Raw genomic sequence first — 14,927 nt, forward strand, 5'->3', positions numbered from 1 at the left:
CTTCCTTCCTCAAAGCTATCTTCCATATGTTAATGGTGACCTGCTGGGAAGAGGGAGAGGGTGTGGGGTAGTGGCACTGGACATTCTGGGTATTTTCTAAAGCAGTGTTTCCCAAAATGCAGGGTGTATATTGTAACAATGAATACTTTTAAATCTAGGATGTGCTGTCATCCAGTAGCTGGGGGCAGCTTCTTGAAATTGCTGGAAGTGCATCCAGAGACTTGGCAGTGGATTCTTTTATCTAAAAGACTATACATAATTGCTGTGACCTTCTTGTCCCTTTTCGCATGACCTATTACCTAAAAATTCCCCTATACTAAGTCATTTGTTTTGCTATATTCTTAGTCTATGTAGCTTGCAATGAATTAAGTCTTTGACTTCCCCCTTTCACCTGTTTCAGCAAATTTTAATAGCTACAGAAAGTGCACATTCTTTCTGAAACAGCTGCTAGGCTTGCCTGAAGCTGCTCCTTTATCCTCTCAAGAATTTTGTCCTTGCTCACCTCATAGGCCAGCTCTTTGTATAACAGCATTTCCAAAGCCTGGATAAATTGCTCCTGCTCTTCGTTCACCTTTAGCTGCCACTTCAAACTGAGAAGGATGCAGTCCTTGCACTGTCCCTGATGCTTGTACTTTTAAACTTCATTTTTTTCAGGTGCCTTCTGCTACTTCATGTTCTACTTCCAACTATACTTCTAGTTATAAACAATATTCAATCGATGCAATTCTTGCTGCTGTATTTATAGCTTATCTCTAGCCTCCTTTCTTCTCTGAGAGGAGATTATTTAACTAAGTGTAGGATGCTATCAGGTGAGCAAGCATGCTATATGCATAGTACATCAAAGACAACCTGTAAAAATGTCAGTATGCGTCAGTGTACTGTAAATTTAAATACAAACTGTAATCTTTTGTTCTTCCGTGTCATCTTGAAAAGTGAGTCTGTTCCTACAGCAATAGGAAGTTTAAGGATGAGACTGGGCAAGCCATTCAGATTTTTTGTGTGCTTGTTCAGGTTAAGCAGGTGAACAAGTATCGTACTGATAGCATCTTTGTTTAATCTGTAATAGTGGCCTTCAACTCTTTTCTTACCTTGATGCACCCTGCAGTGAAAAAGGGGAGCAGCTGCAGCTTGAACATGGGGAAGAGCATGTGGAGTACCTACCTGATGATAAACAGCAAGCTTGCCTGCTCCCTTCCTTGCTGTTCTGGCTACTTTGAATTCTAATGACTGCACCGGTCTTTCTAGTCCTGTGTTCCTAGAACTCATTTTATTATGATTTTGATGCAGATGCTGAAAGATGGCAGCAGATGAGATACTGAGAAAATTCTGTGCCTTTATCATTAACTGTTTTGGAGGAAAAGATCAAACACTACTTTTCTGTAAAGACAAAATAAACCCCACAGAAAACACCAAAGTCAGCATGATTCCCGTGTATTCCTGGGTATTATATAACAGCTGAAATACTGTTGTTCTGTATTATCTTTTTTCCAAAATTGTCTCACTTTTTTTTCTATTTCATGTGTCCATCCTAACTCTTTCCCTTTTTCCCCTCACATTCTCAGATAACTCTAACTTGATTCTTCTCCCTGACATCTCCAACTCTCAATTTTCAAGCTGTTGAATTGTTTCCTCTCCTACCCACAACTCTTCTGCTTTTTCTATATTTAGTCTTCTGGATCTAATGGTTGGAATTTTGTAATAACCACTCTTGTGGCAGGGGAAAAGAAAATTCTTCATTTTCCTTTCCAGTCCAAAAAAGCAAATAAGATCTCATTGCCATAAATGGCCTTTTCATGGGCCTTCAGTGATCTCCTGAGAGCTTCTGCTTAATTACCTGATTTATATTGCCTTTATTTTCCTGTAGTGTTTCTTACCTGCTTCTGCAGTATTTGAAAAAACGTGATTATTGAGCAGGCATAGTTTTTTGGGTTTTTTTTTTTGCCCTGCAGGGTAGTCCTACAAGTAAGAAATGGCCATCATCTGAAAATTAGTGTGTGATGTGTCTTCTCGAATGTTAGAAATGGAAGTCCTTCTGAAGGTTAGATTATTAAATGAACTGAAAAGTGAACCAAATGCCTATTTATGTGGTTGTCATCCTAGTATTCTGAAGATGGATAAGAAAAGAGCAGCTGAGGTACTATTAAGAATATTTTAAAACCAGCTGTATGGAAGATAATAGCAAGTATTTTTTTCTGAAAAGCAAAAGCCCCCCCTCAACACTCCATTAAATATGTTTTGGGGTTAAATAACCTTTTCACAGTTTCTTTGAGAGACTGTAATGGACATGTAATTGTCTGAAAGTATGGGTTAGATTTAGAAACTCTTAATAGAAGAAATGTTAGGACTACAAATAATGACAAAAATACAGTAACAGCCAGTTATTTTTGTGCCAAGGGCAATCATTTGGTGGAATGCATGGTGAGATGGAGAAATCTGCATGTGGAAGATGTCTTAAACATTCTTTAGTGTTGAGAGAGACTCCCAAGAGTGAGTGAACGCACAGTGTTACACCAGCTGAAAATCTTCAAGGTGTTGTAGGTTTGTAAGGACTGTGACTGGTTTTAAAGTAATGTCTTGCAAGGGCTGGCTACAGTCCTGTTATAGAATCATAGAATCATAGAATCACCAAGGTTAGAAAAGACCTCCAAGATCATCCAGTCTGCCTACCACCAAGATTTCCCCACTAAGCCGTGTCCCTTAGTATGACATCTGAATGCTTCTTGAACACCTCCATGGATGGTGAGTCCATCGTCTCCCTGGACAGCCTATTCCAGTGCCTGACCACTCTTGGAGAAGAAATATTTTCTAATATCTAACCTGAATCTCCCCTGGCATAACTTGAGGCCATTCCCTCTCATCTTATTGCTAGTTATGCGGGAGAAGAGGCCAACCCTCACCTTGCCACAACTTCTTTTCGGGTAGTTGTAGAGAGCGATAAGGTCTCCCCTGAGCCTCCTCTTCTGCGGACTGAACAATCCCAGTTCCCTCAGCTGCTCCCCATAAGACTTGTGCTCCAGACCCCTCACAGCTTTGTTGCCCTTCTCTGGACGTGCTCAAGAACCTCAAGGTCTTTCTTGTAGCGAGGGGCCCAAAACTGAGCACAGTACTCAAGGTGCGGCCTCACCAGGGCTGAATAGAGGGAGATGGTCATTTCCCTGCTCCTGCTGGCAACACTATTTCTGATAAAAGCCAGGATGCAATTGGCCTTCTTGGCTTTCTGGGCATACTGCTTGCTCATGTTCAGCCAAGCGTTGACCAACAACCCCAGATCCATTTCTTCTGCTGTGGTAATGCAGGTCTGGTGGTAATAATGAGCAGTCTTCTCACAAAGAGCATCAGAAGCAATGAAAACTAAGGGGTAGCGGATAGCTTTGTTGGGGTGCTGTTGCCTTTTTCTTGGCCTCACAATAGAATTAGCCTCAGCTGTGTCCAACAACATGCATAAAGAGAGCTTGATGCTCTCTTGCTGCTGGGTGGTAGACACACGTGAACTTCTCTGGGCCTCTAAGTAAGGCAAACTGATGGGACTGTGCAGGGTAGAGCACACTGCAGTTGTTCTAGAGAGCACAGAAATACATCAGTATTTGTTAAAAAGCTGGTAAAATGAAATATGCAATCCAGACCTGAGGAATTCTTAACAAGAATGGGCAAAATTAGGGTGCAGTAACTTCTTCGCCTTATTTAATTCTGTAGGTGCCTAGTTATTTATATATTAGAAAATGTCAAGTATCAACTGAAGGAGAATCAAAACTAAACCACTCTTCTGTTTTTCTATTTTTTTTAACCTGTGGTAGATTGCTTCATGGTTGTGTTGCTAAAATTTTCTGTTATTTTCCAGGAGATCTTGTTGCAACCCTTAGGTATAAATATTTAAGGCACCTGGTTTTGGAGGACACAGCTAATTTAGGGCCTGTTTTGCCACTGAAGCATCTATATGGAATATTAACTTGAAAGAAATCTACAGTATTGTGTACGACTCTCTAAGTTAGGCTGCATATCTGCTCAGTGCATACTATTCTGCCTTTCTACTTTTAAATTACAACAGAGGGGGAAGCCAGTAGAAACTAATTGTATGGCTAATTAGAACAGTTTGAAAGGAAGCAATTGCAAGAAGAGAAATTGCGTTATAGGCAAGAGGAGAGGATGGTAAATGTTTAAATATGCTGCCTTCAAATGTCAGTTTTCTTCAGAGAATGCCCCCCATATGAGAACTCTGCTTTTCAGCAGCATTCAACCTGTAGGGCAGAACATTTTGTATAGAAAAGGTAGTGGCTGGAGGCAGTAATGCTCATTGAGCTTTATGACAACCAATGTGAGAGGCTGAGAACCAAAAACAGATTTTTAAGGTTTATTTTTCATTTTTGTCACAAGTTCCTTAAAATGCTTAAAGGGAGTGCAAAAAAATTGGAAAGCTTTCTTCCAAAGACAATGAAGGGGAGAAGCAACTGAGAACAACAGGAAGATTTTAAATTTGATGGAGTACACAGTGAAACACAACGAAACTAAAGTTGAAAAAGGTGGTTGAAAAAGAAAAAGAACAGATAAAAAGACGGGAACTCATTTCAGTGCGTTATGTGCCCCACTTTAAAGGACTAAATGTTAAGGTACTTAAAACATATAGTAAAGGGCAATAGTATATACCCACGTAGGTGTTCAGCTGCAAGCTAGTAAAAAGGAAATGTTGTCATTTGGTGACAGTTGCTTCGCCTTATCTGTAATATTTTAATATTAATTTATTGTTTAATTTCTTCATTGTGGAAGCTGGAAGTATTTGAGTCTTATATCTCTTATGTATGCCTGTAGCCCTTACTTCCCCACCCCACCCCCGCACAAGTCCTATACAAATTCTTGTTCATCTGCTTTAGTGCTTTTATTACTCCTGATGTACTTATTGCTGGGTAGCACACATAACCCTTAGGCATACATTAACTTGTCTTCAGCCTTTCCTGCTTTCCTTTCCTGCCAGTTCTTCTGTTACTTTAAATATTTTATTTAATCTGTCCCATACTCTGTCAGCCTACGACATCGTACATGGAGACATCCCAATCCCTGCTCTTTCTTGATATTAAAATCAGTATCTTCTAGGCACACCTTTTAGTCTCTTCGCCTGTATCAGTTAAAACCAAATCCAGAATTCCAGTGTTTAGCTTCTCATCTGTCTTAGCACCATTTCGTCTGAGCTCATTTCCATCTGTACGTCTCTACTTGTTACTGCGTTGCCAAGACTGCTTTGCTTCTTTTTTTCCCCTAAACATAACTTCCTAGTGCTTAGATTTTTTTTTCCCTCCACTTCTCAGATTTTTCTCTGTTTTTCCTAGTATTTTGTATATCAGAACTCCTGCAGATATGAGCAGTGGCATTAATTTCTTCAGATGCATGTCATCTGCTAGCGTTGTGCTGGATGAGTGCCATTGGCTCTTCTTTAACTTCAGACCTGTTACTGACAATCTAGAGAGTAAAGGTTTCGTGAACTTTTTCTTCTGTGAAAGCTTATGCCAAATACTGGAATCATGTTCTGCTTTGTGACTGAACATGAGCGCTTTTGTTACTCCTTTTCAAAAGTGAAGATGTATTCAGCAAGGTAGCTCTCCTTTTTCCCTACTTGATGTCAGTCACCTGCTGCCATTTGCTTCATGGATTAGTTGGTGTCAATGAGTTTACTTTATTTCTAGTAGAGTATACTTTCTCCTTCCTTCTGTTGTGCACAAGGGATTCTTCCGTGCAGGTTTAGGGAAAACTTTATTTCCATGGCTTGAATTATTGGAGCTTTGATAATGTGAACAATCGCATGCTATGTACTTTTTGACTCAAAAGTCTTAAAAGCAGCATGTAGTATCAACTTTAAAAAGTCTCAACACTTCATCCCAAGTGCTTCTTGTTGTCAGCTTGAAATTTAATTGTTAATATTAAAATGCCACCAAAAATGTCATTGATGTAACAGTAAAAATAGATATTGCATATTTTCTGAAATGTGGATATGAGGCATCGTGACTACAATTTCTGTGAGCAGAAAAAGAAATATTTTCCTCAGTAGAGGATTGAGTGAAGAACAGAGAGGTCAATTTGAAAACCTTTCATTTTGTGTGATTACAGCCATGCTGCAAATGCCATTTCAGTATAAGGGAGGCCTTTAAAACATACCTTACTTCTTGATTTGTGCTGCAGGTCAGATTAGCTAAAATGGTTATTGTGTCACCCTAGAGATTCTTGCTTGCTGCAAGACCAGACTTTAAACCCTATTTTTATTATTAAAAAGGCCAGCAGCAACAAAGACTATTTTACAAGTTCTGAGACGTTTTCATAGCAATTTGATCTTTATACACAGGTTTTTAGAACTCTTTGTACTGTAATTCTTTATGTATGTAAAAATCAGGAAAGGGGGAGCAGGAGCACTCATCTGCCTCTTGCCTGGAGCTTGTCCCCTCTTCACGCTGATCCTGAGGAATGAATTTGGGATGGAACATGCATTCGACTCCTATGTCATGGTGAAACAGCAGCATCTTTCAGTAGATGAAGTAGGTCAGATTGAGGGGAGAAACCAGCTGGTTGTGGGTCAACATATGACAGGTTCACCCAGCCCCTCTTGAATTGCCATTATACACTTCTGTCTTGAAGAAAAAAAAAAATCTGTTTTCAAGATACAAGTCTGAATGTGACAGTTTCTATTTATATCCTATTTTATTCAGAGATACCAATATTAAAAAAGCAGCCCCAAGAAGGGAAACAATGCTAGATGTATTTTCTCTGCTTTATATTTCAATGTGGTGTATATACTTGTCTTAAGGTCTTTTGCATATTGCAATGATCTTTCTGCCCTAATTTGTGTGCTACAAATATGCTGGTTAAAAGAGACTTGACTCAGCATAGTTGCCTCTTGCTTTTTCCTAATTTTGTTAAGGAAAATGCAACAGTAGCTAGCCAGTCAGTATTCTCAGCTGTCCCGTGATGTTATCTTCACCATTTTCTTATCCCCTGTCCTCTAACTGCTTGCACAATGTTTGGACATTAATACTACGCTTTTAAAGGGAACAAAACTTGTTGAAATGATGACTTTGCTGGCTTTGCTGACTTTGCTGTAGTTTGGATGACTGCCCATGTCTCTGAATGGGAATCTGTTGAGTACATTATGGAGATTGAATGTTCAAATTCATTTGTCTCAATAATGATCTCAGATGCAGCAAGACTACAATTTCCTTTTTTTTTGTTTCTTTTGCTCTGAAGCCTTTATCTGATGCTGACTGATTTGAAAAATCTGACTGAATACGAGGTGGAGAAGTTACTGCAGGAGTAGATTATAGTAATGAGGTGTTTCCAGCATCATCTTGGGAATTGCTTGGTGAAAGGTCCATCAGTTCTGCAACGTTTTATATAATTAGGCCAGCTGGAGGTAGCCTTGAACAACTGTGGAGCACTAACACTTCTCAAGTTTAAGGGATACATACAACTTTACGGTCTCTAAAAACATTCTTGTAAACAATGCGGTATAACTTGAAGAAAAAAAAGTGCTTTGAGGGGAAGATATTAAGCACACAGAACTACATTAGTTCTGATGAATAAAGTTGTAAATGTTTACACTGAGCAGAAGAGCAAGAAAAGCATGTGGTAAGTGAATGATGGTGTCTAGTGTTGCAGAAGTACTGCTATTTTCTGTAAGCAAAAGCCTAGATAGTATGATGGATGCTGACTTGTAAATTTTGCTGTTTACATAACTGAATCATTTGTCTCATCATCACAAAAGAAAAAAAGGCAACTACTCATAGCAAAGTCTTCATTCTCTGATTTCTGTTGAAAAAAATCTTGAGCATGTGTGTTTTTTCAGTCTTAAATGGAAAGATGTCCATTTAGGAATCATTCACTGAAATACCTTTTTTCCTTTTTTTCTTTCTTTTCAATATCATAGCTAATGCAATGCTTGATGTGAAGAAGAATGAGTCTGTCTATCTGAAGTAAAAGTTAGAAAAAATGAAATTAGCAAAATTATAAAAGGGGAAAGAAAAACCCTCCCTTTGCCCCTGCGACAAACAAACAATGGCAACAATAATCCTTTATTGTAGATTCTGATTTAAGTAGTAGTAGCAAGTAGAGTAGGTAATTAATGTAGGAGTGACAAGCTCAGGTGGTCTTTCAAGTTGAATTTTTCTCCAAGTGAAATCTCAGACAGCTGAAAAGCAAGCAAAAATAAAAGCAAGCAGTGTATTTCAGGCTTAATAAGTGAAATAACTGTACTGACTGAATGAGGAATTCCAATTAATTTTTTAATGACTGGGGGGGAGGAAGGGAGGAGAACTGGATAATTTGCTGCCATGCTGTGGCGGTGCGTTCTTTTCTAAAAACATGTGCATGCACACGCATGCAGAGAACTCCGGTCTAAACAGATTTCGTAAGTTCTGAGAGCAGGGAGAGTGCTGGCTGAGGGACTATTACAGTTGCATGTCAGATCATCCAAAGACTGACATCAAACTCAGAGATTTATGTTGGAGGACAAACTCGGCCTGATAAAATAGGGAAGCTGTGTTTTCTTCAGGGAGAGTGCTCCCTTCTACCTGTGCTCCCAGCTGGACAGCAGAAGCATCTGAAAGCAGTGTAGCTGTATTAGCAAGGGGGCAAAGCTAGCAGGTCTGTCAACAGGCTTGCTTGGGTTGAGCTCCAGAGCAGCTGGCGTCTATTGAACAGAGCAAAATAGTATGTATCTTGAAGTGTGGACATATGCCTTCATTCATCCTTCTCTTCTTCCTTCTCTGTTCTGGAGGCTATTTCCTATCCTCAAACATGTGAAAGAAGGGGGAGTCTTGCCTTGTTACTTGGGGCTCATAAAAATATTGTTGAAGAGATCTGCTGGCTACTTGATCTGGCTTTAAATAAATAATCCCATCCTAAGTTACCTAACTCAGGCAGAGGTTGTCTTTGCATTGAGGGATTTTGGAGTTGAGTGAAAACCAAATATATGCCAACACATCTACATCTCTAACTTGCTTTCAGATATATTTGGAGATTCAAATATGTTCAGGGGAGGGCATGGGAAAACAGCAGTGAAATGAGAGCATCCTGTTTAGCTGGATAACGAGATGTTTCAGAGTGGTTACATCAAGTGGTTGGGGTAAAACGGTTTGAACAATTTTAGTGTCTAATGGTTATGAATTGAGATTGGGAACTATGCATATTCTTAATTCATAAAGCTCAGTAGCTTCAACTTTTAATACTAATGCAATCACATACATCACTTCTGATGAAATGTTCTCTGCTAATCAGCAATGGTTTCTGATGTAAGGAACCAGCAGCGAGGCTCCTGTTGTGACTGTGTTGATACCACAGTGCAGTCTCCATAAAAAGTGTTATTTATGCAGTGCTGCCTGTAGGACTGTTAATATTTCAAGAACAACTTATTGGAATTTGTGAAGTGTGTCCAGAAAGACATGAAATGATGCTGTCAAATATGTTGTTGCAGTAAGCATTGCAGAACTTCCTGAAACTGTGATTAAAAAAAAACCAAACTAGCATTTTAGGATACTGTGTACTGTATTTAATGTAGGTGTTTTCTCTTTGAATTAGATGCAACAGTTGGAATTAGCACAAATGCAACAGAGAGAAGCTAACCTTACAGCTTTGGCAGCCATTGGACCAAGGAAGAAGAGACCACTGGATTCATCAAACGCTGGATCTGGGACGGAGGTATTGAGATGGCTTGCAGTGACTTGCATGGTGGTGTTGTATCTTCATATTGAACTAGTTTCATTCTTCTCTGTAGGAGGAAATTCCTACAGGGAAAAAGAATTCTCTTTTTACAAAATGATTAGTTACCTGCAGTAAGAAAACCAGTCCCTGTGTTAGATACTTGCAAGGATTACTTCTGGTAAATTTAACGGGGATGCTTGTGTGTTATATGAAGAACTATGAGGAACGTTGTGTGTTAACTGAATCAAGTGGTGGCTCAGAGAAACTTCTGGATAATAATGCTCTGTAGTAGCCTTCCATGGCAGCTAGTTGTCATGGATCAGCAGTTGAACTCATGGTAGTTCTGGATGGCTTTTTGAAATGAAACTGGCATTTGATTGTGCACTTCTTTCTATGTGCAATGCATAGGGACTCTTGTTAACTATGCTCTGAGTTTTCCTTGGCTATATCACAAAAAAACCCCACCAAAAATAAATAAATACATAAAGCTAGACCATTCTCTTCCTGCAGTGAGTCAGATCTCTTATTCTGTCTCATGCAGCACTTTAAAAATGCCTTGAAGGTCCTTTTAACAGACCTTGGTCTGAACGTAGGTCTTAATGTTCTGCTGGAGATTAACTGTTTCCAAAACCTGGAAACAGTTAATGAGGCTGCAGAAGTTCTTTCCAAGAAGACTGATAGCCTGCTTCTGTTAGAAATCATCATCTTGGCTGGAAATGGGAGAAGGGTATTGCCAGCTGCGATGCAAATGTTGCCAGATTTGCCATTCTTTCTCGTGAAGCCTCAGTGCTGCATGAGTGAATGGCTGCTTGGCCTGTGACCTAAGCACAGTGAGCAGAAGCCCCAGGAAGTAACTTATGGTGGAAATGGTGCTTTTCCTGTCTGATAAACCTTAAGGCCTTTTTTCTACGTGTGTCCTCAGAAGCTTAAATATATGCTTGAATGAAAATACTCTTGCATTTTTGCATGCTGGAATCTGGGAAGACCTTGTATAAAGCTCAACTAATATTTACAACATAACTTGAGACAGTGGTGGTGGTATCTGGCCTGTAGGCTTCCTCTCAGCCTGACAAAAGTCTTCTCTAAGGAGGTGGGGTAAACTTATTTCTTTGATTTTTTTATTTATTTATTCAATTATTTTTTTGGTTCTGTTGTGGAGACAGACACGTAAGTCCTTAAAAGCTTGCTATTTACTGCAAGTGAAGGAACTGGTATCTAAACAAGCTATAGAAAGCAGCATGCTCAGCTTTTGAGTAGCTACTCTTCGCTTCTTTCATGCTTTTTGATGCGCTTTCTCATGAAGCTGGAAGCACAGATTTTTTTTGTAATATCCCTGGAAAGATTTGAAAAAAAGAGTACAGCATGAGAACTTTTCCCCCTTTCTTTTTTTTTCCCAAGCTTCTATCAAATAACTATTCCTCTTCTTCATAGTAGTTTCCTACAATTATTGCCAGATTTGTTTCTGAATATTTAACAAGTCTGCCTATTGGGTGCTTTTCAGTTATTTTTCATCAGCTGCAATGTATCTGTTTTATTAAAAGCATTACAGAATTCTGCCAAAATGAAATGGAAAAGTGTTGGTATTATAAGGTGGCAATCCATTATTTACATTGTCATTTTTAAAAGAACATGCAGACTGTGCCTAAAACTCACCATAAACTTTGATTGTGTTTCATTATCAAAAATGTATCTGCTATTTTTAAGGTGTTTCTCTCACAGATAGCCTTACTAGTTACTGAGTTGTAAGGGAAGAAGGGGGAAGTAATTCTGCTAATGAAGCTACTTTTGTTTTCACATGCATTCCAACATCTAGTACTTAAGCTTCATGCTACCAGAAAGCAATTCTCTGATTCTCTGCAGACCTCTCTATTTTTTTTGTGAAATTATGCAGGATGACAGACTTGTGAAGGCTCTTTATACCTAAGCATTAAAGTGTCCCAATATATCCAAACAAGATTTATAAAAGGCTTAAGACTTCTCACGTAGAATAAGGAATGGTTTAGACAAACACTGTATTTCAAGAAGCAGAACATTTGTAATACATTCATGATAACATGGCAAAACATTCTGAGCAGTAAACAACATTCCATTCTTCAGAGATGAAAGGAGGTCTTTGAAACTGAAAGCAAGTACAATATGGCCTTAGGCTGATACACATTTGGGCATCTTTAAAATCATCTTTTCGGGCAACCTGTCTGAGAATAATTTAAACAGGCAGGATGTACTTTCTCATTTCAAATTGCAAATACAGACAGCTTCACTCACAAATAATATTAAATGTCAGAACTTCCCGACTGTGCAATGTCAAAAAGTAAATCTGTGCATAATACTCCTGTGACCATTTTTTAAGCCTAATATCTTGGCAGACAGGCATGATGGAAGGAATTATTCCTGAATATGAGTGATCCTTTGATAGTATTGAATGAAATCAGTGATGTTTTTAACTGAGACTTCTTCAACTTGCCTAATGTTCTTTGTACAGTGTCTGTATCTCTTAAGTCTCTCTTAAAGCAAAGTTGTGCATTCAGCTTTTTAAATCATTGTCTACTGTAATAATTAAAGGAAATGAATTATTTCAATCTGTTATTGATGTAAACTGAAGCCCTGAGGTATTTGGAGAGACAGGGAAGAAATAACCAGTTACACTATTGAAAAAGTGAAATACTATAAGCAAATTTCATATATATCTTTATCCAGTACCAAAATGTAATGGATACTGAAAGTATGCAGCTTAATGGACTTGGTTGGAATTGGTTTTGATACCTTATGTTGTAGTAACAGTGAGTGCGAAGGGTGAAAAACAGCATTTTCTAAGCAGACTGTTTCTCCACAAATGAATGTGTTTATTTGAGATGGTTCCTCTGCTCTGGGTGTCTGCTTCTTCCACGCTCAACCACCTGGCTTTGTACCTCTTCTGGAAAGTCTTTTTCCTGGGATATTTGAATCCCTGATTGTTGCTCATTCACCACACTGTATTCTCTTAAATTATGATTTCTTTACTTAAGTAGACCTATTATGGATTATTTTAATTCAGGACCTAAAATGTGATGGAGCACAAGCACGTGCTTTACAATTAAAAACCTGCTTACCAGCAGGCACATCACTTCGTAGAGTGGCATGTAACAAATGAACGTAAATCCTGCCCAGATGCTCCTGCCCAGAGGAGCTTTTCTCAACTGATTTGGACCTGAAAGCGGTAAACTGGATCCTGCCCTGTTTGTTTATTGCTTACACATTGCTGCACTTGAAACGGTAGTAGGGGCAAATCCATGAAGATCACAGAATGAAAAAATAAGGCCCAGGAAAACAACAACAACAACAACAAAACAGTATAATGGGAATTCTGTAATTTTCTTCTTTCAAACACTAGTTGGGGTAGCTTCGCATGTTAATTTTGCACGTTGACTTTATTGCAACTTGACACTTGAATGGTATTGTTCAGAAATTACAATTTCAGAAGATCCTGGTAAGAAAATCCATCTACTGTGGTAACTGGTGCTACTTGTATTTCAGAAGTGGTAATAGCTTCATCTCTCATTCTGGTCCTTCTGGACACTTTTGGATACAAAAGTGTGGGAGTCTTTTAGATTTGATTCATGTGTGTTTTGGGGTTTGTGTATTTGTTACTCACCTCTTTATCCTTCCCCATCATGTGGGGAATACTAATGAATAAAAGAGTGGGAAGACTTGAGACATAACTTATCTTGAAGAAAGGGAGACCACTTCTTGTAAAACAAATCGGCAAAAGTAAATTTGAAGCCACAGATTTATTTTTCTGATCTTATGTTCTGTTTCATGGCTTTTTATTGGTTAGTAGCATACTCTGTAATGTTTTCAATATTGAGAAATAGTCCAAGATCATTTTTGATTTAATTTTGCTGTGTTTCTGATGTCAAAGCCATTCTGAAAATGGCTTTGTCTAGTTCTCACTGTAACTGGAATCTTAGAAGTTTGAAAATCCATGCAAGTTATTCCCTTTTTTTTTTTTTCCCTGAGGAAGCAGGCTACAGTTCTGGGTCTATAAACAATTTTCTTTCCTTAAACAGAAGGTGTTACGGTTCCCAACTTGTCTTCCATCTTGAACCAAGAGCAATGTTTTTGTGCATTTTCACACAATAGGGAAGAAAAAGAACTATTTTTTGATAGTGGAGAGACTGAATGTTACTCTTCTGGTCAGCACCAAAAAACTGTGGTTGGACCATTCTTTTACTTTGTATAGTAAAACTTTCTTGGATGCCTGCACGTCAGTGTAACTTTTTGGGAGAGTGCTTTTTTCCTCATCTGTTTTCTGGCTTAATAATAATACAGTAACCCTCTGGAAGTGTTGAGGTTTGCCTTGCCAGAATGCTGTTGTTGTAGCCTTCACTTGCCTTCTCCCAGGCTGGTCACATTGACTCATAGGTGAATCTGCTATCTTTTCTTACTTTCTGCCCGATCTGATTGCTGCTGTGGGTAAAATTTTACAAAAAATCTCTTAGCCCTTCTTGGGGGATCTCCGAGGTTTCCTCGGGGGTAAGTATAGCTGTATCAAGTTGCTTGGTGCACGCCAGCTCTCCCTCCACATGCAGTGATGGCATAGCTGGGAGGGCAAGTCTGCAAGCACTGCTCAAAATGCTGCCCTTGGTGGATCTGTGGGCCTTCCGGTCCGCAGTGCTGGGGTACTGCTGCAGAAGCAAATGGTGCAGCTGAAATTCTGGGGTTAATGTATAGCTATTCAAATACATTCTCTCTGTAAATCACCTAGCTCTTGTCAACAAGTATAAAATAATGTACTTCTGGGAGTGATGCACATCTTCCAATATTGCAGTCCACAAATAACTTGGCATTTTCCTTCTGGAAAGAAATTTGGCAAGAAGAAACAGGAGAAATATATATTCTATGCTGGTCATTGTTCCATTTTTAATATTGAATGTGCGTGGAGAAAGCAAGCTTGTCATCTCCTCTTTTAGGGCAAGCTCCATGCCACATCCGATCATTGTTAGCAGAACTTAGATTTACCCTGCTTGTTTTACAGATTAGGATGCCAGTATGCATGTGGATCAAACATATTCTGTAAATGGTGCATGTTTAAGCTCTGGTGATATTCTTTGGGCTGACCTAGGAAGAACTATGCCATTGTGCAACAAGTCCTTTCTTGCAAAATGAAGGAAAACCAAATGATTGAGGAAGAGAGATTTTGTTTTCCCATAGTGTGACAATCAAATTACTGTGTTGGTTTGGTTTTTTTTTGTTTTTGTGTTTGAGAAAGGGATGTG

General features: G+C 38.8%; 1 protein-coding gene across 2 annotated transcripts in view; it reads left to right on the forward strand.

Annotated features, from left to right (window-relative positions):
- TAF4B (TATA-box binding protein associated factor 4b) overlaps nt 1-14,927 on the forward strand; it is a 60,433-nt gene that overhangs the window by 37,283 nt on the left and 8,223 nt on the right. For both annotated transcript variants that reach the window (XM_021388376.1, XM_021388377.1), the window contains exon 14: nt 9,550-9,669. In XM_021388376.1, coding sequence (XP_021244051.1) covers nt 9,550-9,669 — 120 coding nt within the window. The remainder of the gene's footprint in view (nt 1-9,549; nt 9,670-14,927) is intronic.

Source organism: Numida meleagris, chromosome 2 (genome assembly GCF_002078875.1).
Source record: "Numida meleagris isolate 19003 breed g44 Domestic line chromosome 2, NumMel1.0, whole genome shotgun sequence".
In the NCBI taxonomy this organism is placed as follows: domain Eukaryota; kingdom Metazoa; phylum Chordata; class Aves; order Galliformes; family Numididae; genus Numida; species Numida meleagris.